Source organism: Cherax quadricarinatus, chromosome 67 (assembly GCF_038502225.1).
Source record: "Cherax quadricarinatus isolate ZL_2023a chromosome 67, ASM3850222v1, whole genome shotgun sequence".
Lineage (NCBI taxonomy): Eukaryota > Metazoa > Arthropoda > Malacostraca > Decapoda > Parastacidae > Cherax > Cherax quadricarinatus.
Window position 1 is genome coordinate 12401119 of NC_091358.1, and position 25482 is coordinate 12426600.

Below are 25482 nucleotides of genomic sequence, written 5' to 3' on the forward strand. Positions count from 1 at the left end.
AAGCCTGCCATCCCTCACACACACCTCACTCCCAGAGTAATGTTCAAGCCTGCCATCCCTCACACACACCTCACTCCCAGAGTAATGTTCAAGCCTGCCATCCCTCACACACACCTCACTCCCAGAGTAATGTTCAAGCCTGCCATCCCTCACACACACCTCACTCCCAGGGTAATGTTCAAGCCTGCCATCCCTCACACACACCTCACTCCCAGAGTAATGTTCAAGCCTGCCATCCCTCACCTCACACACCTCACTCCCAGAGTAATGTTCAAGCCTGCCATCCCTCACACACACCTCACTCCCAGGGTAATGTTCAAGCCTGCCATCCCTCACACACACCTCACTCCCAGGGTAATGTTCAAGCCTGCCATCCCTCACACACACCTCACTCCCAGAGTAATGTTCAAGCCTGCCATCCCTCACACACACCTCACTCCCAGAGTAATGTTTAAGCCTGCCATCCCTCACACACACCTCACTCCCAGAGTAATGTTCAAGCCTGCCATCCCTCACACACACCTCACTCCCAGGGTAATGTTCAAGCCTGCCGTCCCTCACACACACCTCACTCCCAGAGTAATGTTCAAGCCTGCCATCCCTCACACACACCTCACTCCCAGGGTAATGTTCAAGCCTGCCATCCCTCACACACACCTCACTCTCAGGGTAATGTTCAAGCCTGCCATCCCTCACACACACCTCACTCCCAGGGTAATGTTCAAGCCTGCCATCCCTCACACACACCTCACTCCCAGGGTAATGTTCAAGCCTGCCATCCCTCACACACACCTCACTCCCAGGGTAATGTTCAAGCCTGCCATCCCTCACACACACCACACTCCCAGAGTTATGTTCAAGCCTCCCATCCCTCACACACACCTCACTCCCAGAGTAATGTTCAAGCCTGCCATCCCTCACACACACCTCACTCCCAGAGTAATGTTCAAGCCTGCCATCTCTCACACACACCTCACTCCCAGAGTAATGTTCAAGCCTGCCATCCCTCACACACACCACACTCCCAGAGTTATGTTCAAGCCTGCCATCCCTCACACACACCTCACTCCCAGGGTAATGTTTTACAATAGCACATTACGCAATATAACTGTAGTATTTGGGCTGATTTTGACGTCTTTATCTGATTTAAGAGAGAAAACTGAAAAGAGTTTTTGTACGTATGGTGAGAAAAACACAACCGGCTCTTTACCTCCTCTCCTTCGAGGCCTTGCAGCATTACCTTACAACATTTTCCTTTAGCTCTTCCCTTTAATGCAAAGGGGTTTTTTTTTTACTCTTTTACCTTAAGGTCAGGTGATCTGCTCTTTTATCCCTTGAAGCAAGGCATTCCTCCCTTTATCCATCCCTTGAAGCAAGGCAGCCCTCCCTTTATCTATCCCTTTAAAGCAAGGCAGCCCTCCCTTAGTAAAGAATTTTACTAATTGAATGAATATTTGTATTTACAAGTATGCAAATGTACCATGAAAACAGTTAAAAAATGCGTTTTGGATAGCCTGACTTTAGTAAATGTGTACCTGGTGATTTAAAGTCAAATGTGTACCTGGTGATTTAAAGTCAAATGTGTACCTGGTGATTTAAAGTCAAATGTGTACCTGGTGATTTAAACGTCAATGAATCTAGAGCCGAGGACGATGATCTGTGGTTAAGTACATACTAGGTAGGGTAAATCACCCTGGAGCTGAGAACACTTTTCTGACAATTATGTAGCTACCTGCTGGTCAGAGCTAAGCATGTTGCTCTGACAGCTGACTTTCCAGAGTGAACCACCTTTGTGCAGTGACCATTGATCTGACAAGTGTAGTTAGACTGTAAAGTGTTGAGAGCAGTGAGAGAATTAAATCCCATGCTTGTTATTTTATTTATATTTGATCGTGTACATGTTGTGTGTCAATTGTTTTACGATCTGAGGGACTTCAGGAGAGTACACTGTTGTTAGTTTGTCTTTCATTACCCTCTACAACCATAACACTGACCCATCTTAGAGCTGACAACGCTGATCTGACAGTAACAGTGTACCTTCAGTATTTAATACTTTCATTCCGAATTTCTTTCTTAATATTTTTCAGACGATTCTGCTGATGTTGGTTCGGAAACCCTGACCTTCTGACAAAGATTATCCTCAATACCATGGCGGACGTCGGCAATTATGAAGACAAAGACACAAGATACAGAAAAAAACTTATTTGGTCAACGTTTCACTCTATGTAGATCTTTATCAAATAATATTAAAGCTCTACATAAATATAAATATTGTCCCTAGAAAAGCTAATCTGTAACTTAGCCTTTCAGCTTTTGTTTTGCCAGAAATCAACTCATTTGTTATGTTATAGTTACCCATTACAGAAAGTGAGGTTGTACATGGTATTCTCTAATAAACATTATTTCTTGTGTGATTTATGGTACTTGGAAACACGAAATATGATGAAGAATTCAAAATGAGCGTTACTGAAGTAGTACATAGAGTTGGGTGTTGTGACTACTGTTTTGGGCTTACCTCTGTGACCTAGTTTGTGTTTTGACTCGTCAGTGTGACCTCTGAACCCTTCACTGTAACGTGGACACAGTGACCGAGCTACTGCCACATGTCCAAGGAGACATGGCCCTTATGACATAGCTACAAGGACTTGACGACTGTGTCCTTACCACTTTGACCTTTGCACTGTGACCTGACCACCCTGACTTCTGTATAGTGATCTCAACACTGTGACCTAAACATTGTGGCCTGATCACTGTGACCTCTGCACTATGACCTGGCTACAGTGATCTCTACACTGAGCCTTACTCTGGCCAGTCCACTGAGAGGTGTCCATTATAACCTTGTTAGAGTAACCTGGCCACTATGGCTTGGTCACTGTGACATTGAGAGGAATGACCTTACAGCATACCACCCTTCTTGGCCGCCACTGGTAGCTTCTCACCCTTCAGGTAGGGATTAATGTTCTGAAAAAAGGAAGAAAAATATTAGATTCAATATTTTAGGATGAAAAGAAGAGAAAAGTATTGGATTCAATATTTAGGATGAAAGAAAAATATCTGATTCAATATTTAGGATGAAAAGAAGAGAAAAGTATTGGATTCAAGATTTAGCATGAAAGAAATATATCTGATTCAATATTTAGGATATTTGTGAAAAAGTTACAGATGTAAGACTTCAACATTGCACACGTGATACTCAAAGTAACATTTCACAAGTTATGCTTAAATATGTGGAAGGTTCTAGGCGTCACTACAAGGTTCTAGGTGGCTACGTTCTACATGGTCACTACAGGATTCTAGGTGGCCACTACAAGGTTCTAAGTGACCACAAGGTTTTAGGTTGCCATAAAGTTCTATATGGCCACTACAAGGTTCTAGGTGGACACTATAAGGTTTAAGGTGGCCACTACAAGGTTCTAGGTGGCCACTACAAGGTTCTACATGACCACTACAATCTTCTAGGTGGGCACTATAAAGTTTTAAATGGCCACTATAAGGTTCTAGGTGACTACTACCAGGAATGTTCTAGGTGAACACTGCCAGGAAGGTTCTATGTAGCCATTACTAAGAAGGTTCTGGGTGACCACTACTAGAAAGGTTCTAGGTGACCAATACTAGGAAGGTTCTAGGTGACCACTACTAGGAAGGTTCTAGGTGACCACTACTAGGAAGGTTCTAGGTGACTACTACTGGGAAGGTTCTAGGTGACCACTACTAGGAAGGTTCTAGGTGACCACTACTAGGAAGGTTCTAGGTGACTACTACTGGGAAGGTTCTAGGTGACCACTACTGGGAAGGTTCTAGGTGACCACTACTGGGAAGGTTCTAGATGACCACTACTAGGAAGGTTCTAGGTAACTATTACTAGGTGACCACTACTAGGAAGGTACTAGGTGATCACTACTAGGAAGGCTTTAGGTGACTTACTAGGGAGGTTCTAGGTGACCACTACTAGGGAGGTTCTAGGTGACCACTACTAGGAAGACTCAAGGTGACCACTACTAGGAAGGTTCTAGGTGACTACTACTAGGAAGGTTCTAGGTGACCACTACTAGGAAGGTTCTAGGTGACCAATACTAGGAACGTTCTAGGTGACCACTACTAGGAAGGTTCTAGGTGACCACTACTAGGAAGGTTCTAGGCGACCACTACTAGGGAGGTTTTAGGTGACCACTATTAAGAAGGTTCTAGGTGACCACTACTAGGAAGGTTCTAGGTTACCACTACTAGGAAGGTTCTAGGTTACCACTATTAGGAAAGTTCTAGGTTACCACTACTAGGAAGGTTCTAGGTTACCACTACTAGGAAGGTTCTAGGTGACCACTACTAGGAAGGTTCTAGGTGACCACTACTAGGAAGGTTCTAGGTGACCACTATTAGGAAGGTTCTAGGTGACCACTAGGAAGGTTCTAGGTGACCACTACTAGGAAGGTTCTAGGTGACCACTACTAGAAAGGTTCTAGGTGACCACTACTAGAAAGGTTCTAGGTGACCACTACTAGAAAGGTTCTAGGTGACCACTACTAGGAAGGTTCTAGGTGACCACTACTAGGAAGGTTCTAGGTGACCACTACTAGAAAGGTTCTAGGTGACCACTACTAGAAAGGTTCTAGGTGACCACTACTAGAAAGGTTCTAGGTGACCACTACTAGAAAGGTTCTAGGTGACCACTACTAGAAAGGTTCTAGGTGACCACTACTAGAAAGGTTCTAGGTGACCACTACTAGAAAGGTTCTAGGTGACCACTACTAGGAAGGTTCTAGGTTACCACTACTAGGAAGGTTCTAGGTGACCACTACTAGGAAGGTTCTAGGTGACCACTATTAGGAAGGTTCTAGGTGACCACTAGGAAGGTTCTAGGTGACCACTACTAGGAAGGTTCTAGGTGACCACTAGGAAGGTTCTAGGTGACCACTACTAGAAAGGTTCTAGGTGACCACTACTAGAAAGGTTCTAGGTGACCACTATTAGGAAGGTTCTAGGTGACCACTACTAGGAAGGTTCTAGGTGACCACTACTAGGAAGGTTCTAGGTGACCACTACTAGGAAGGTTCTAGGTGACCACTACTAGGAAGGTTCTAGGTGACCACTACTAGGAAGGTTCTAGGTGACCACTACTAGGAAGGTTCTAGGTGACCACTACTAGGAAGGTTCTAGGTGACCACTACTAGGAAGGTTCTAGGTGACCACTACTAGGAAGGTTCTAGGTGACCACTACTAGGAAGGTTCTAGGTAACCACTACTAGGAAGGTTCTAGGTGACCACTACTAGGAAGGTTCTAGGTGACCACTACTAGGAAGGTTCTAGGTGACCACTACTAGGAAGGTTCTAGGTGACCACTACTAGGAAGGTTCTAGGTGACCACTATTAGGAAGGTTCTAGGTGACCACTACTAGGAAGGTTCTAGGTGACCACTACTAGGAAGGTTCTAGGTGACCACTACTAGGAAGGTTCTAGGTGACCACTATTAGGAAGGTTCTAGGTGACCACTACTAGGAAGGTTCTAGGTGACCACTATGAAGGTTCTAGGTGACCACTATTAGGAAGGTTCTAGGTGTCCACTACTAGGAAGGTTCTAGGTGACTACTATTAGGAAGGTTCTAGGTGACCACTATGAAGGTGCTAGGTGACCACTATTAGGAAGGTTCTAGGTGTCCACTACTAGGAAGGTTCTAGGTGACTACTATTAGGAAGGTTCTAGGTGACCACTATGAAGGTGCTAGGTGACCACTATTAGGAAGGTTCTAGGTGTCCACTATTAGGAAGGTTCTAGGTGTCCACTATTAGGAAGGTTCTAGGTAACCAATACTAGGAAGGCTCTAGGTGACCACTATTAGGAAGGTTCTAGGTGTCCACTACCAGGAAGGTTCTAGGTAACCAATACTAGGAAGGCTCTAGGTGACCACTATTAGGAAGGTTCTAGGTGTCCACTACCAGGAAGGTTCTAGGTAACCAATACTAGGAAGGCTCTAGGTGACCACTATTAGGAAGGTTCTAGGTGTCCACTACCAGGAAGGTTCTAGGTGACCACTACTATGAAGGTTCTAGGTGATCACTACTAGGAAGGTTCTAGGTGACCACTACTAGGAAGGTTCTAGGTGACCACTACTAGGAAGGTTCTAGGTGACCACTACTAGGAAGGTTCTAGGTGACCACTACTAGGAAGGTTCTAGGTGACCACTACTAGGAAGGTTCTAGGTGACCACTACTAGGAAGGTTCTAGGTGACCACTACTAGGAAGGTTCTAGGTGACCACTACTAGGAAGGTTCTAGGTGACCACTACTAGGAAGGTTCTAGGTGAACACTACTAGGAAGGTTCTAGGTAACCAATACTAGGAAGGTTCTAGGTGACCACTACTAGGAAGGTTCTAGGTGACTACTATTAGAAAGGTTCTAGGTAACCAATACTAGGAAGGTTCTAGGTGACCACTATTAGGAAGGTTCTAGGTGAACACTACTAGGAAGGTTCTAGGTGAACACTACTATGAAGGCTCTAGGTGACCACTATGAAGGTTCTAGGTGATCACTACTAGGAAGGTTCTAGGTGACCACTACTAGGAAGGTTCTAGGTGACCATTACTAGGAAGGTTCTAGGTGACCATTACTAGGAAGGTTCTAGGTGACCACTACTAGGAAGGTTCTTGGTGACCACTAGGAAGGTTCTAGGTGACCACTACTAGGAAGGTTCTAGGTGACCACTACTAGGAAGGTTCTAGGTGACCACTACTAGGAAGGTTCTAGGTGACCACTACTAGGAAGGTTCTAGGTGACCACTACTAGGAAGGTTCTAGGTGACCATTACTAGGAAGGTTCTAGGTGACCACTAGGAAGTTCTAGGTGACCACTACTAGGAAGGTTCTAGGTGACCACTACTAGGAAGGTTCTAGGTGACCACTACTAGGAAGGTTCTAGGTGACCACTACTAGGAAGGTTCTAGGTGACCACTACTAGGAAGGTTCTAGGTGACCACTACTAGGAAGGTTCTAGGTGACCACTAGGAAGGTTCTAGGTGACCACTACTAGGAAGGTTCTAGGTGACCACTAGGAAGGTTCTAGGTGACCACTAGGAAGGTTCTAGGTGACCACTACTAGGAAGGTTCTAGGTGACCACTACTAGGAAGGTTCTAGGTGACCACTACTAGGAAGGTTCTAGGTGACCACTAGGAAGGTTCTAGGTGACCACTACTAGGAAGGTTCTAGGTGACCACTACTAGGAAGGTTCTAGGTGACCACTACTAGGAAGGTTCTAGGTGACCACTACTAGGAAGGTTCTAGGTGACCACTACTAGGAAGGTTCTAGGTGACCACTACTAGGAAGGTTCTAGGTGACTATGAATATATTAAACTGATTAACGAATATCAAAAAATTAATTATTAATGAATATAAAAAATTGTTAATATAAAAAAATGATAAATATCCAAAATTGATTAACGAACATCAAAAATTAATTAATATAAAAACTGACAGAAGAATGACAAAAACTGACTGACAAATATGAAAAAAAAAATTAACGATGAATGTCTAAAACTGAGATACCAATGTCCAAAATTGGCAGACTAATGCCTAAAATTGTTAAACCAATGTCTAAAATTGTTAGATCAATGCCTAAAATTGTTAGACCAATGTCTAAAATTGGCAGACCAATGTCTAAAATTATTAGACCAATGTCTAAAATTGTTAGACCAATGTCTAAAATTATTAGACCAATGTCTAAAATTGTTAGACCAATGTCTAAAATTGTTAGACCTATGTCTAAAATTGTTAGACCAATGTCTAAAATTGTTAGAACGTCTAAAATTGTTATACCAATGTCTAAAACTGTTAGACCAATGTCTAAAATTGTTAGACCAATGTCTAAAATTGTTAGACCAATGTCTAAAACTGTTAGACCAATGTCTAAAATTGTTAGACCAATGTCTAAAATTGTTAGACCAATGTCTAAAATTGTTAGACCAATGTCTAAAATTATTACACCAATGTCTAAAATTGTTAGACCAATGTCTAATATTGCTAGACCAATGTCTAAAATTGTTAGAACGTCTAAAATTTTTATACCAATGTCTAAAATTGTTATTGGTATAACAATTTTAGACATTGGTCTAACAATTTTAGACATTGGTATGTCTAAAATTGTTAGACCAATGTCTAAAATTGTTAGACCAATGTCTAAAATTGTTAGACCAATGTCTAAAATTGTTAGACCAATGTCTAAAATTGTTAGACCAATGTCTAAAATTGTTAGACCAATGTCTAAAATTGTTAGACCAATGTCTAAAACTGTTAAACCAATGTCCAAAATTGTTAACCAATGTCTAAAATTATTAGACCAATATCTAAAATTATTAGACCAATATCTAAAATTGTTATACCAATGCCTAAAATTGTTAGACCAGTGTCTAAAATTGTTAGACCAATGTGATTAATTTCCTTGGGAACATACCTTCTTGGCATGGAACTTTTTTGCAACCAGCTGGTGACCGCCCTCCTGCTGAAAAATAATATATATTGCAACAAGTATTTTCCACTTAAAAGATATTCGAAAAAGACAAATTTATACAATATTTTTAACAAGTAATTTTTTTTTTACAAAAATATTTTCAATTAAGATTTTTTTTTAATTTACAAATAATATTTACAAAGAACATTAAATAAGATATATACTGATAATAAAGAATATTAAATAAGACATATACTGATAATAAAGAATATTAATAAGACATATACTGATAATAAAGAATATTAATAAGACATATACTCATAATAAAGAATATTAATAAGACATATACTCATAATAAAGAATATTAATAAGACATATACTGATAATAAAGAATATTAAATAAGACATATACTGATAATAAAGAATATTTAATAAGACATATACTGATAATAAAGAATATTAAATAAGACATATACTGATAATAAAGAATATTAAATAAGACACATACTGATAATAAAGAATATTAAATAAGACATATACTGATAATAAAGAATATTAATAAGACATATACTGACAATAAAGAATATTAATAAGACATATACTGTTAAGAATCTAAAAGGTCAACCATTATAGTTATCCACTCTCACTGGAACCTGGTGAGGTATCCCCTGGTGGGATACCTGAGGTAGGTCTTACAGGATATCTGACACGATATCCCCTCATGGGGATATATTCTCCAGCAAGATACCTGATGAGGTATCACATTTTAGGATATCTGACGAAGTATCTTTTAAAGGATATCTGATGAAGTGTCTCTGATGAAGTATACCTGATGGGGTATCCCCTTGTGAGATGCTTGATTGCTTTTGTAGGACACCTGATGGGGTATCCCCCCATGGGATACCTGATGAGGTATCCTCTCCAGGTATACCTGACTAGGTATCCTCTCATGGGACACCTGACGAGGTATCCCCTTTTGGGATACCTGATTATTAAACAAATGTAAAATAGCCAAGAAATTTAATTTGTAAAAGGAAAAATAGGCAGAACCTTATAAACATTATTAACCTGCTAAAAAATTATCTTTTTAAAATAAGGACAAAAAAATGAGTAAGAGTGGAGAAAAATCTGCACTTAAAAGAAATTATTTATCAAACAACAATATGGCCGCTGGCCACAGGGAGCTATGACCCCTCCCCCCTCGATTCAATAAATTCCAAAGTTTGAATCTGCATGAGGCTACATTTCCATTCTATATAAGTCTTATGTGGCGAGAGAGATTTCCATAATTCTATAGAGAAATTTTCAATTTTTTTTCAGCACCATGCAATGCTGACATTTATTGATGCATGGAGAGCATTCCTGGCAAACTTAAGATTAATAAGGCCCGAATAAGTCCGGTTTTCTAACTCACCAGTCCACGCATGATCTTGTCGAGTGTGGAGTCTAGCACACCCTCGTTCTGGATGGATCGCGCCAGGGCGGTGATCTCAGAGTCCCTGGTGGAGTCTGAACACTCAAACATGTGTTCAGTGTCACACATACAGTCCTGCAGTGACTGGTAGTCACGTGAGAACCCTGCTGTGTTCTCGAAGTCTTCTAAACAACCGTCACTAGCTGTAATGATATGAGGGTGTTAACTCGGGTACTAGTAATGGTTACTAGTTAATAGTACTAATAGTGGTAGCAGTGGTGGTAGTGGTAGCTGTAGTAGTAGTGGTGGTAGTAACTAAGAAACACTTGATGTCTGAACAACATTTTACTACATTCCTCAATAAACATTTTAAGATATACCCTGAGAAACATTTAAAACATTCCCTGAGAAACAATTCATTATGAATGAGAAACATTTAAGACTCCGAGAAACATTCTATATCATCTCGGAAACATTTCAACACATTCTGTGAGAAACGTCACACTTTTACTGAGAAAGAAATGAGATGTATGCTGACCTGTATAACCCATGGGACAAGGGTTGGGTGGGTTGCAGTAAGCTGGAAGAACACCATCACTACTGCTGCTGCCGCCGCCGCTGCTACTGCCACCTTTCACACCACTGGTGTTAGGTTTGGGACGATGCTGTGACTTGTCCTCTGTCGAACATTACCATAGTTAGTGTGTTGAACAGGATGAACAAGGGGTGAGAGAGGGAGCTTGAGAGGGAAGAACAAGGGAGAGTGAAAGTGAAGAACACGGGAGAATGCTTGAGAGTGAAAAATAAGGGCGAGTGGGTGGCACCACACTATTGACGAATCTAATTTTACTAAATAAACAAACTTCAAGTTCCAGTAGAGTACCTGAGTGCTTGTTCTGAGTGTGACTCTTACCATAGTTGCCGAGGATAGTGCTGAGGAGGGAGGAGTGAGAGAGGTACTCCTGGTCCCTGAGGGAGGGACTCAGGGAGAGGTCATCGTAATCTAGGGGTAACTGTGGTCCTGATATGTCCTTCATGGCCCGGGGAGACATTCCTTCAGCCATTGGTGCCTCTAACCTGCGGTAATAACACTCTGTAAATTGCTAATTATGAGGATCAGTCAAAGCGAGATCCAGTGAAGGCTCGAGTACATTCACTACGTAAATTTATTTACGTACAGGTACACATAAGCACAATTATCACACCTAGTAAGGAGAATTACCAATAGACCCCTGGTTGTCTTCAAGAGGGAGTTGGACAGATACCTAGAGTCAGTGCCGGATCAGCCGGGCTGTGGTTCGTACGTTGAACTACGTGCGATCACCAGTAATAGCCTCGTTGATCAGGCCTTGATGCACCAGGCGGCCTGATCATGGACCGGGCCGCGGGGGCGTTGATCCCCGGAATACCCTCCAGGTAGACTCCACGTAGCTAGAACCCCCAAAAAGTCAGTGACTTATTTCTAATAGAGTCCTTGTAATATCTTATTATTCAAAGCCTGGGATAAATAGCATCATTTATTCGTCTTGTGACATATAACTGAGTTATCAAACGATTAAGAGGTTATCCTCCTAAAAAAATAATATAACAATAACTCGCAAAGAGGAATGATAACTGGGCGGAGTTTCAGTGCCAACTGAGAGAAGCCACACTGGCTTACTGGGTTACCCTGTCAACCATCCTCCAAACTAGATGGGAGTTTTTACGTGCATTACTTCTAGCAGATTTAAGCCCACCTGAAGCCTCTACAACACTTAAGTATTATTCTGATAAGCTAACTTAACGTGTATTAACGAATAGTAACAACATAACATCAATGGATGGCTTAGGTCTGGCAGCACTAGATATATGGCAGTTAACTAGAGCGTTGGTACTGTTACGCACTCTTAGATGGGTTGCATCCTGGGTAACACTCAAGGAACCAAAAAATATTCTACACCATTACAAAATTTAGAGTGGAACCAAAAATTGTCCAGAAAGGGAGGTGCATTGATGCTGGTGATGGGCTCTTGATCTAAGGAAATGGAGTTATCTTCTTCAGTGGATCGGATCAAGCCAGATTACCTGCCTTTCCCCAGACTCAGTATGCCCCTACAGATTTAGTGTTTTTCCAAGACGAAATGAAATATTGTTCAGTTTTTATTTCGAATTCACAGACAAGTTGTGAATTATGGCAGCCAGTGTTGACATTGTTACTGATGTTGCAGGTTAGGTAAGATTCGTCAGGAAACAGGACAAGTGTTTCCTGACGCAGGTCTTAGATGACGACCCTCCATTGGACCGTTTGGTCATCTGACCGAAGCCTTCCGCTGGCTTACCGGTCCACCATTTAAAGTTTTTGTTTTTAATTTTTCTATATTGATGTTGGAGTTAATTTTAATGTCTAAGTGGCAGGTATTGTACCTTAAGTTGATGTTAACTATATATTTGTATGAGTGAGATACAGACTGACCCTTGTGGTGATAGTGTGACACACAGCCTGACCCTTGTGGTGATAGTGTGACAAACAGCCTGACCCTTGTGGTGATAGTGTGACACACAGCCTGACCCTTGTGGTGATAGTGTGACACACAGCCTGACCCTTGTGGTGATAGTGTGACAAACAGCCTGACCCTTGTGGTGATAGTGTGACACACAGCCTGACCCTTGTGGTGATAGTGTGACACACAGCCTGACCCTTGTGGTGATAGTGTGACACACAGCCTGACCCTAGTGGTGATAGTGTGACACACAGCCTGACCCTTGTGGTGATAGTGTGACACACAGCCTGACCCTTGTGGTGATAGTGTGACACACAGCCTGACCCTTGTGGTGATAGTGTGACACACAGCCTGACCCTTGTGGTGATAGTGTGACACACAGCCTGACCCTTGTGGTGATAGTGTGACACACAGCCTGACCCTTGTGGTGATAGTGTGACACACAGCCTGACCCTTGTGGTGATAGTGTGACACACAGCCTGACCCTTGTGGTGATAGTGTGACACACAGCCTGACCCTTGTGGTGATAGTGTGACACACAGACTTAGCCTTGTGGTAAGTGTGACACACAGCCTGACCCTTGTGGTGATAGTGTGACACACAGCCTGACCCTTGTGGTGATAGTGTGACACACAGCCTGACCCTTGTGGTGATAGTGTGACACACAGACTTAGCCTTGTGGTAAGTGTGACACACAGCCTGACCCTTGTGGTGATAGTGTGACACAGCCTGACCCTTGTGGTGATAGTGTGACACACAGCCTGACCCTTGTGGTGATAGTGTGACACAGCCTGACCCTTGTGGTGATAGTGTGACACACAGCCTGATCCTTGTGGTGATAGTGTGACACACAGCCTGACCCTTGTGGTGGTAGTGTGACACACAGACTTAGCCTTGTGGTGGTAGTGTGACACACAGACTTAGCCTTGTGGTGGTAGTGTGACACAGACTTAGCCTTGTGGTAATAGTGTGACACACAGACTTAGCCTTGTGGTGGTAGTGTGACACACAGACTTAGCCTTGTGGTGGTAGTGTGACACACAGACTTAGCCTTGTGGTGGTAGTGTGACACACAGACTTAGTCTTGTGGTAATAGTGTGACACACAGACTTAGCCTTGCGGTGGTAGTGTGACACACAGACTTAGCCTTGCGGTGGTAGTGTGACACAGACTTAGCCTTGTGGTGGTAGTGTGACACAGACTTAGCCTTGTGGTGGTAGTGTGACACACAGACTTAGCCTTGTGGTGGTAGTGTGACACACAGACTTAGCCTTGTGGTGGTAGTGTGACACACAGACTTAGCCTTGTGGTGGTAGTGTGACACACAGACTTAGCCTTGTGGTGGTAGTGTGACACACATACTTAGCCTTGTGGTGGTAGTGTGACACACAGACTTAGCCTTGTGGTGGTAGTGTGACACACAGACTCAGCCTTTTGGTGGTAGTGTGACACACAGACTTAGCCTTGTGGTGGTAGTGTGACACACAGACTTAGCCTTGTGGTAATAGTGTGACACACAGACTTAGCCTTGTGGTGGTAGTGTGACACACAGACTTAGCCTTGTGGTGGTAGTGTGACACACAGACTTAGCCTTGTGGTGGTAGTGTGACACACAGACTTAGCCTTGTGGTGGCAGTGTGACACACATACTTAGCCTTGTGGTGGTAGTGTGACACACAGATTTAGCCTTGTGGTGGTAGTGTGACACACAGACTTAGCCTTGTGGTGGTAGTGTGACACACAGACTCAGCCTTGTGGTGGTAGTGTGACACACAGACTTAGCCTTGTGGTGGTAGTGTGACACACGTACTTACCCTTGTTGTTGTAGTGGTGGTAGTGTCAGACAAAGACTTACCCTTGTGATGGTAGATCGAGGTAGTCCCTGCCAGGGTCAGCCAGACCATTACCCATCCTGGCCACCATCTCTCTCAGGAAAACATCAGACAGACCCATAGAAGCTCCCTGAGAGACAAAACCTTCACTCAGTCTTCCAATAGAGGCAACATATAATTCTAGAAATTAAAAAGAAAACTGCAATATACAGATCATCTATATACCACGATTTTTTTTTTTGCAAATGCAATTAAAAAGTTTTTCCGGAATTGAATACCACATGGTATTAAGGCATTTAGTGTGATTTTGAGTGAGCCAATCACTAGAGAAATTAGAATTAATTTCTATAGACGTCTAGTGGAATTACAATTTAACCATAAGTTTAAAGTCTACTTTAAGTGCATATATTGAGTTATATTGACTCTCCTGCGCAAGTATTCTGCTTAGTTTCTCAAGTGTTAAGTATCAGGTATTACTACACTCACACCAAACATCACTTATATCCTTTTATTTAAGATGAAAGTAAACTGTGTATATACACTGGCATACACACCTTTCAGGGTATATACACTGATACACACCCTTTAAGTGTATATGATCTTATATACACACCTCTCAGTATATGTACACTGATACTCACACCTCTCAGTGTATAAGCATTGATACATACAGTTATGTCAATGTATATACATTGATATACATTTCTCACGGTGTATTTACACATGTACATCTCAAGTGTATATACACACTGATGCTCCTCGCAGTGTATATATACTAAGACCACTTTTATTGCACTCACTGATGCACACCTCTCATTGATACACCTCTCAGTGTACACGCAATCATACATACACATCTCGATGTATATACATTTCTCTCAGTATATACACTAATACGCACGTCTCAATGCAATCACTTGTTTCGTGATTTCATTGATATATATATATATATATATATATATATATATATATATATATATATATATATATATATATATATATATATATATATATATATATATATATATATATATATCGTGCCGAATAGGCAGAACTTGCGATCTTGGCTTAAATAGCAACGCTCATCTTGCCATATAGGACAAGTGAAAATTTGTGTATACAATAATTTCGCCAAAATCATTCTGAACCTAACGAAAAAAATATATTTCACTGTGTTAGTTTAGTATTAAATTACTGTAAACAAATCTAAAATATATTTAGTTGGGTTAGGCTAAAATAAATTGATCTTGTTATAATAAGGTTAGGTAAGTCTTCTAAGATTCTTTTGGTGCAAAATTATAAATTTTTACATTAACATTAATGAAAAAATATATCTTTAAACGTATAAGAGAAAATTTTAGAAAGGACTTAATTTTAAAGGAGTTCTTGCTAACTGACCAGTTTTACATATTCGGCACGACATTATATATATATATATATATATATATATATATATATATATATATATATATATATATATATATATATATATATATATATATATATATATATATATATATATATATAATGCATACATGCAAATACACGATATATATACATATATAGACTGTATAGGCACAAACACTATACACATATACTCTTAACAAAAACATATACCTCATACACAGGCACATTATATATACATAGACTATAACACGTATACAATGTTTACATACATACACACCCTTGTATCCACATACATGTTATGCTGTATACCCCCATACATACTCAATACTCTCGTATCTTCTACACATGTTCTTACATGTATATACATTACTGTATACAGAGAGAGACTTACCCCAGAGACAGGGAGATAGGATGCAGCACAGCAGGAGATCACAGCACCCACCACCACCACCAGCAGAGACACAGCAGACATCATCTGCAGGTAGACAACAAGCCAACGTTAATGGAGGCTTCAAGTCTATCAATTACACGAGGGTCATTTAGGCTACCTAAGAATACTTTAGTGTCTAACATAGCGATTAAATTAAACTCTCGAAGATAATATTAAACTATCTATTGTAATATGATGTTGTCATATATCAGGGAGGGAGAGAAGTAGGTCGCTTCCTAACCGGGTACTGAGGTGCGCTGGTGACTACATCTCACTTCCCATCACTACACACTACTGTCCACTTTAAACACCTTCGCTTTACTTATACCTTATTGTTTCCTTAAGTTAAGCGCTAAACCCATATGGGCCATTCAGTGTAAGACGTGGTGGAGGTTTGATCCTCCGTCTGCTAGCGCCAGACAAGACGCGCTTCCTATTTGGCAAGGGTGTTTTCTGCCGATTAAGCAGTTAAAATGTTTTTTTTGCCATAAATCTGCAAAAATCAATGTCAACGTAACGAAAAACATGTCTTTGATTTTAAGTAATATTAATTTTTACCTTATTAAGAATACCAAAATACATTATTCCACTCAGTTACAATTTATTAATATCTTTATAACAATGTACTTGGTCAGAGTGAAAGGTATGAGATAATAAGACAGCCGGGATGGTACAAGAATATTGAGACTGGGGAATACATTTAACGAACGAGATTGAATTTACACTTACCGAATACAGACCTTGGAACAGCTCACTCCTAGTACAGCCAACATCTAGCCACAGGTCCTAAGACGCCACACTGTCTTCAGCTGTTTCCTCGCCAGGCCACAGCTCTGCCCAAAGTCTTCCAGCAGAGCCTGCAGCTCTCACCCAGCAAGAGCTCTCTCTCTTTCCAAAGTCCCTTAACAGAGCCTCCAGCTCTGCCATCAAGAGCTCTGCCCAAAGTCCTCTGACAGAGCCTCCAGCTCTGCACCCAGCAAGAGCTCTGCCCAAAATCCCCCAACAGAGCTTCCAGCTCTGCACCCATCAAGAGCTCTCCCCGAAGTCCCCCAACAGAGCCTCCAGCTTCGCACCCGGCAAGAACTCTTCCCGAAGTCTTCTTAGCTGTTTCTCCGAGTTTAAACAGGCCTTCACACCTCCCTAACTTCTTCTACGAGGGTACTCCTGTGTGAGCATGCCACATGCGGCTTCCATAAAGGCTAGAATCCTCTAACAAGACTTGAGCTTATAGGATTACCAACCACCACTTTCTTCTCAAACAGAAAGATGTGAGAGACAGTGAGAGGAGTTCTCCCTTGGAATTACAAAGGCCTCCACTTCTGGCTAGGTCACCTCCCGTGCGCCTTCATCACCTGGCCTAATGAGGCAGATAAGCACTAACTACTGTGGTCCCAAGTAGAAACAGGGCACCTGGTATAACCTGATATTGGTAAGGCAGTCTGCAAATATCATAATACTCTCTCTTGCAAAATGCCCCTTCAGGGGAGCCAAGTTTATATATGTATAAATACACATAAGTACAGTGATTAGGTGATTACAATTATCATACATAGTAACATATTATGCAAAAGCTAACGAGCTATAAATCATGCAAAATAACCACAGGGGAGCTATCATTAAACTCCCCCTGCGGTTATTTTGCATACAACGTATGTGTAAATTGCCTAGGATAGCCCCCCCCCCCCAAAAAAAAAAGTCAAAGTGACGCATCTCCACTTGGGTCCTTAGAAGTGGTGAAGGACTCTTGATTAGAGGAATCAGACTTTTTGTTTACTTCCTCGAATAGAATCTGATTACCCCATTCCTCCCTTCTCCATACCTCTAGATCGAGGGGGAAAAGCGGTCGTTGCCCGTTTCATTCCGTTGAAACCCTCAGTGGTGTTGTTTACCGTGGGAAGTTGAGTATCTATGATATGCTGAACTGCCCTTCTGAGTTCTGGAGGGCTGCTTCGTGTTGTATCCTTGGGGGACACGAGTATCCCTGAAGGCTGCCTGCTGCTTCCCGGTATGAACACAGGTAGCCTTAGTATTCCTGACGATGCCCTCCTGATAGAACGAAAAATCCGTTGCCTCAGGGAAAAGGAAGGCCTCTCCTACGTTATGCCAGTGACTCAACTACGTTCGAGGAAGACTTCCACGGCTCTCCTACTCCAGAGTGGCTCGGCACCCTCAGGTCCGTCCTGTACACTCTTCCAGTCACTCCTGTGTTCAACCCTTATGCAGTCCTCACCTCTCACCTTCCCACCTATTCACCTTCACCCATTCTTCCTACTTCGTCTTCCTCCACCTTTCTTGTTTCTCCTCCAACATCCTTTCCCGGTTGAGCCTTTATCTCTTCCTCCGAAAACTTAAGGGCTCAAAACTCCTCCAGTCACCCAAACTCCCTAACACCCTCTTGCTCCTCCACGCTTACATTCCCTCCCTCTGTGTTTCCCTTACCTCCTACGTCTGTCACAGTCGTGAACATCCAGCCACCTTCATTTACGGCCCCTACTTTCCCCTCTTCTCTACCCAGATTCCTTCGTCACAGGGCACCCCTCATGTATGCCAATGTTTTAGATTATTATTATTATTATAATCAAAAAGAAGCGCTAAGCCACAAGGACTATACAGCGCTGCAGGGCAGGAAGGAAGCGAGGGCATCAGGTGGCAAAAGGGAGATGGATGAGTAATAGGTTACGGATAACAGCGGGGCAGTGGATGGTGAAAGGGTAAAGGGCAGCAAGAGACTGAACTAGAAAGGGCTGAGGGACCAACGTTTTAGAAGCACCAGATACCTAACAACACAGAAGTCACTTGATCACATTTGTGTACCTGTCCTCATCCCTATATAACAGTTTTTTCAGGTCACCATGCGCCTATACATACTGTCTCTAACCTCTAAATGTCAGAAGTGATCAAGGTCCCAGGACAGAAACGTTTTCTAATATGTCCTAGTGTTTGCTTAAGTGTCTTTTTAAAGATTTCTGATACAAGAGATCAACTTTGTCATCCTCCTTTGTACGCTTTCCAGCTTATTTATATCCAGAACTGTGCAGCATAATTTAACTGAGACCTAACCAACGATATTATATAGAGTTGAAGAATAACCTGAGGAGTCCTGTTATTTATACTTCTTGAATTCTACTCACTTTATTGCGAATTCTTAAGCACTGCTGTCTTGGTTTTAGATTACTGCTAACCAGAACTTCTAGATCTTTTTCACAATCATTGATATTAAGGTCTACATTATTTAGTTTATAAGTGTCATGGTTATATATCTTTCCAACACTAAAAACTTTGAATTTGTCTATATTAAACTTCATCTGGCAGTTCTCCGACCACTGCATCAGTTCATTCAGATCTTCTTGCAGCGCTCTCGTGTCCTCGTAGAATTAATTCAACGGTCTATTTTGGTGCCATCGGCAAACTTGCTTAATGTCACTATTTATTCCTTCATCAATGTCGTTAATGTAAATTGTGAACAATGTGTCCAACACTGACCCATGTGGAACACTCCTTGTGATGCTTTCTCACTCTGACTTCTCTCCATTTTGCCGACTCTCTCTTGTCTGTCAACCACGCCTCTATCCAGGGAAAAAAACCCTTCCTATTCCGTGCCTCTACTTTCCTCAATAACCTCTGATGTTGAAATCCATATACACTATCATATTCATTACTATGATGTGCCTCTTCAAATACCTTTTGTGAAAAAAGTAAATTCGTAAGGCAGGAACGCCCCTTTGTAAAATTGTTCTGAGATTCATAAATCAATTTGTTTCCCAAGGTGACTTCATATACCCTCGGCAATTTGATTCCATCAATTTTATCAGTGGAGGTTAGGCTTATTGGTCTATAGTTCGAAGCTAGGAACCCGTCTCCTACTTTGTAGATAGGTGTCACATTTCCCATTTTCCACTTGTCAGGCAATATGCCAGTTTGTAGTGATATGTTGAATAGACTATCCAAATTATTATAATCAAGGGGGAAGCGCTAAACCCGGAGGATTATACAGCGCCTGGGGGGGGATGTGGAAGGCATTCAGGCTTAATTCGGGGAACTGGAGCACAGATCCAATTCCCTAAATCAAGAGCCCCTCACCAACATCAAGGAACCTTCTTCGAGGGGTGACTATCCAAAGGTTTGCTAAGTTCCTTCTTACGTTCCTTTAGAACCGTTGCGGACAGCTCATTAGGCCCCGAGGATTTGTTAGGTTTTAATTTGTCTGAGAACCATGTCACTAGTGACTCTGATCCTTCATAACTTATTTTCGTCCTGTTCGACATAATCTATTATTTCTGGAATTTCACTAGTGTCTTCCTGTATAAAAACTGATGAGGAAATAAGTGTTAAAAATTCTGCACATTTCTTTATTAGTGTCAATGAGCTAACCCAAGTAGTTTCTGAGTGGGCAAGTCTTGTCTCTAATCTTACCTCTATATACTGAAAGAAACCTTTCGGGTTAATCTTCGATTCTCTTGCAACTTTAACTTCATAATCTCGTTTTGCTTTTCTCATTCCCTTTATTTACTATTTCTCAATTAATTAAATATATTGATTTCTTAACTGCCATCTGTCCTTTTTATTTGCCTGTAAATGCCTCTCTTCTGACGTATGAGATGATTTAATCTATTGTTCATCCATTTAGGGTCATTTTTGTTTGACCTAATTTCCTTATCTGGAACATAAGTAGTTTGGACAGCTAGAACTATGCTTTGAAAAATGTCATATCAGCAGCCATCGCTACCTACCTGACCCATATTCAGGTCATTCCAGCTCAACTCATCCAGGTAATTTATCATTCCTATGAAATCGGCCAAGAGGAAGTCAGGGACACTGACTTGATCGTATTAGGGTAATTCCAAGATATACTGAAATTGAGTGATTTTGTGATCGCTTTCCCCAAGCTCATCATTAACTTCAAGATTATTAATTAGTGATTCCTTGTTGGCATGAACCAAGTCAAGCAGGTTGTTTCGTCTAGTTGGTTCTGTCACAAACTGTTTTAAAAAGTAATCCTGGATCATATCAAGAAAGTTGCTAGACTCAATATCTCCTGTCAAATTGCTCCGGTCAATTTATCTTTAGTTGAAATATCCCATTAACACAACATTTTCTTATCTAGATGCCTTATGAGTTTAGTCCCATAGAAGTTTACTGTATTCCTTATCAAGGTTCGGGGCATGTAAATCGCACTCAAGATTAGTTTTTCACGACCCTCGAGAAACTGTAGCCAAACAGATTCAGTGTCTGATGCTTCTAATTTTATATCATGTCTAATGCAACAATTTAAATTATCTCTGACATATATCACCACTCTACCACCCTTCCTGTTGACCCTATCAGTGTGGAATAGTTTATAATCCTGTATGTTGCATTCAGAAGGCATTTCTCTATCTTTCAGGTTGAACCAGGTCTCTTATAGCAATAATATCTGTACTTCCTGCACATTCAATTAATCTTAGCTCATCTATCTTATTTCTAACGCTCCTACTATTGGTATAATAAATCTAATGGGAGCTAGTCTCTCACTGCCCTCTGCTGTCTCTATTTGTATGTTGACCAGTTCCAATATATTTATTTGTAAATTTATAATGACTTGTGCCTTTTAAACATATCCCTGAGGTATCCTGGTAATATCCACTGTTCTCATCCCTCATGCCACAACCTGTTTATTTCCCCCACACACCCATACCTCTATCTTCTGTGAGTTTAAAGTCATAGACAATTCAGCAACCCCGTTTCTTGAGTTGGCTAACGCTACCACTCCTGCCCCAGAAAGATGTACCCCATCCCTTGCATACATGTTTGCCATAGAACTTGTTCTAGTTATCAATGAATGGGATTGAAAGTCTAGCCAGCAATTTACACAATTGCCCTAGACATCCATTCATGCCCATTCCCCTACGTATCTTGCCTGACATATTATCTAAAATATTGACTGCGTCACCAATGCCGACTCCAGGTAAACACCTTGTCTCACCTTCCTATCTCTGTTACAGAAAGCTTGGTCCATATATCTTATCCTGTGAATCACCGACCACAAGGATATTTTACATTTATTGGCAGGGGAGTTGGTGGTACCTTGAACCTCAATGACCACTAAGTACATTCGTCCTGGAGAACAGAGAAGCGATTTCTTACCTTCAAAACTTCTCTTTTAACCTTCCTTATTTTGATGTTGCTTCCTTTACTGCTGCTCATTGCTGGTAACCTGTTTCTCTTCACTAACACATTAACAACTTCACATTCATTTCTATATTTAACCAGGTGAGCTTTTAACTTCCTATTTTCATCCTTAAGAAGAACCTCCTGCAGCACTTTGACCCCAGATTCTAAAACCCTACAGATGCAAGCCATGGTGCACTATAACACTCCACACTAATTCCCTAGACAGCATAGGTCAGAATGACCACTCGTGATCCCTGACCTCTTCCAGCTACTTGTCTTCAGAGGCTGTATTGGCTTCTATTGAGGAAACAAAGCCTGCGTTGGACAACGACTTACTTCCTTTATCGTCACACACACCTTCCACCACGATCTCCTACACCCGTTAATCAAGATATTTCTTTTATTATTATTATTATAATCAAAAAGAAGCGCTAAGCCACAAGGGCGGTATTTCTTTTAGAATTACCCACATGTCACCTATTTCTACCTTCCCAGTACCACGACACAATTACTTTATTTACCACTCCAGCCCATAGCCACAGCCTGCCTTCTATTGCCTGTAACCTGTTTCCCTTCACTAGTACACCTTATAATGTCTACATGGAAAAACGGGGGGAATGCGAAGTGTTGCTTTCCCAGATTGTATTTATCTATGAGACCGGAAATTACGTTCCACTGTTGGCCTTCCTATTCTATGTTTTATTGCAATCATATGATACTTTTAGGGATGAGACATATGATGATTATTATTATAATCAAGGGGAAGCGCTAAACCCGGAGGATTATATAGCGCCTAGGGGGGATGATGTGGAAGGCATTCAGGCTTAATTCGGGGAACTGAAGCACAGATCCAACTTCCTAAAGAGACATATAATTAATGCACGTTTCTTTTACACAGATATTGCTTACTCTTGTCTTTCCGTTCATACTTCGCTTCATTATACTGCGGCCTGTGTATATTTGGTTAGTGGTACACAGTCTGTTCTTTGCAACTTTCCCTTTCTCGTCCATTACCTATTCCCGATATCCGTTTTCAGATTTCTTCCTTACCTCCGCCACTTCTTTTATATGGTGACCAATGATCATCATTTCCTCTGAGGAAAGTCTCACTGACTTTCGCACGGACCAGTTAATAATAATAATAATAATAATATCTATTTACTACAAGTACATGTAAAGGTATATAGACCTAGCTGACATCAATGATATACTACTATACAGAAAGCCTCTTATGCTGAAAATTTCGGGCAAATCAGGTCAGTGTCCCAGGATGCGACCCGCACCAGTCGACTAACACCCAGGTAGCCATTTTACTGATGGTGAACATAGACAACAGGTGTAAATTATTATTATTATAATCAAAAAGAAGCGCTAAGCCACAAGGGCTATACAGCGCTGCAGGGTAGGGAAGGAAGCAAGGGAATTGGATGGCAGAAGGGAGGGGGGATGATCAGCAGGTTACAGAAAACAGCGGGGCAGGGGTTAGTACGGGGGTAGAGGGTAGCAAGAGATACAAGTAGAAAGGGCTGAAAGTATCAGAATTTGTGAAGTAAGTCAGTCGTTGTCAAAAAGTCAATGAGAGAGTCCGGATGAAAGGTGGGTCCATCAGCGAGAAGGGAAGGTAAAGAGAGAGCAGCGGGGCGAAGACGACGACAGAGGTAAATTCTGCGTGCTCGTTGATAAAGTGGGCAGTCCAACAGAATGTGGCTGACTGATAATGGAGCTTGGCAATTCTCACAGAGAGGAGCAAGACGCCTCTCCATGAGATATCCATGAGTAAGACGAGTATGGCCAATGCGAAGACGGGAGAGAGTAGTCTCCCAACCTCGACACTGGTGATAAGAAGACGGCCAGTAACCTATACTCGGTTTAATAGACTGAAGTTTGTTGCCGAGCATAGTAGACCAACGTTGTTGCCAACGGGTGTGAAGGTGGGAAGATATTACAGCAAAATAGTCCGTACATGGAATACCTCTATAAGAAACTGGTAGGTCATGTACTGCTGACCGCGCAGCAGTGTCTGCCTGTTCATTGCCCTGCACGTCAACATGACCAGGGACCCAACAAAAAACAATATCTTTATGCTTAGTAAAGATGCGGCGTAGCCAAAGTTGGATACGGAGGACTAAGGGGTGAGGTGTATCAAATTTTTGTATAGCCTGTAAAGCACTAAGGGAGTCTGAGACAACCACAAATGATGACACAGGTATAGATGCAATACGGATAAGTGCTGTAAGGATGGCATATAATTCAGCAGTAAAAATACTAGCTGAAGATAGTAAATGCCCTTGTACGACGCTGTCCGGAAACACTGCTGCGAATCCTACGCCGTCAGAAGACTTAGAGCCATCTGTGTACACAGCAATGGCATGAGAATGAGAGTGAAAGTGGTCAAGAAAAAGAGAGCGGGAAGCGACCGTAGACAGTTGGGCTTTCGAGCAAGGGAGGGAGAAAGAACAGACTCGAACAGCTGGAACTTCCCAGGGGGGTAGGGAAAAGTGAGATGCTACATGTACATAGAAAGGTGGTAGTTGAAGAGAAGACAAGAGCGAATGAAGGCGAAGAGAGAAGGGACGGAGTAAGCAGGGGCGGCGAACAAATAAAGAATGTCTACTAATATCAGTGACCATTCTATAAATGGAAGGATTGCGGAGATCATGAGAGCGTACATAGTAGCGCAGGCAATGGGCATCACGGCGATCGGATAAGGATGGAACGTTCGCTTCTGCATAGAGGCTTTCGACAGGGGAAGAGCGAAAAGCACCAAGGCATAAACGTAATCCTTGGTGATGAATGGGGTTAAGGCTAGAGAGAGTAGCAGGAGATGCCGCTGAATAGATCTGGTCACCATAATCAAGTTTCGATAAAATAAGGGTGGAATGTAGGTGAAGGAGGGTTCGACGATCAGCTCCCCACGAAAGATGAGCAAGGGTTTTAAGAAGGTTCAGCCGGCTGTGACAAGTTGCCTTCAGAGAGGTAATGTGAGGTTTCCAGGATAACCTACGATCAAAGAGGAGGCCCAGAAACTTGACTGTATCACGTTCAGGGATACGTGAGCCATAGAGGTACAAAGGATGATCAGAGATGACAGAGCGTCTAGTGAAAGTGATTTGGTGGGTTTTAGTGCTGGAAAATTTAAACCCATGTGTGGTGGCCCAATTGGAAACACGGTCGACTGCATGCTGGAGAGAAACTGTAAGGAGGTGACAGTCAGCGCCTGCACAGGCAATAGCGAAGTCATCAACATAGAGTGATGACCAAATATTTGATGGAAGACTAGAGGCCAAATCATTAATAGCAAGGAGAAAAAGTGTTGTGCTCAGAACACATCCC

General features: G+C 41.9%; 1 protein-coding gene across 2 annotated transcripts in view; it reads right to left on the reverse strand.

Moving 5' to 3' along the window:
• Positions 1-248: 248 nt before the first annotated feature.
• The window catches only part of 7B2 (Secretogranin_V domain-containing protein 7B2), a 46926-nt gene continuing 21692 nt past the window's right edge, over positions 249-25482 (reverse strand). Inside the window, exons 2-8 of one of the 2 annotated variants that reach the window (XM_070099399.1) lie at positions 15961-16044; positions 14186-14292; positions 10764-10927; positions 10389-10529; positions 9851-10053; positions 8440-8484; positions 249-2961 (exon numbers count right to left, since the gene is read on the reverse strand). In XM_070099399.1, the coding sequence (XP_069955500.1) occupies positions 2896-2961; positions 8440-8484; positions 9851-10053; positions 10389-10529; positions 10764-10927; positions 14186-14292; positions 15961-16044 (810 nt within the window). In that variant the 3' untranslated portion in view covers positions 249-2895. Of the gene's footprint in view, positions 2962-8439; positions 8488-9850; positions 10054-10388; positions 10530-10763; positions 10928-14185; positions 14293-15960; positions 16045-25482 lie in introns of both variants that reach the window. The other variant, XM_070099398.1, reaches the window with a different exon arrangement.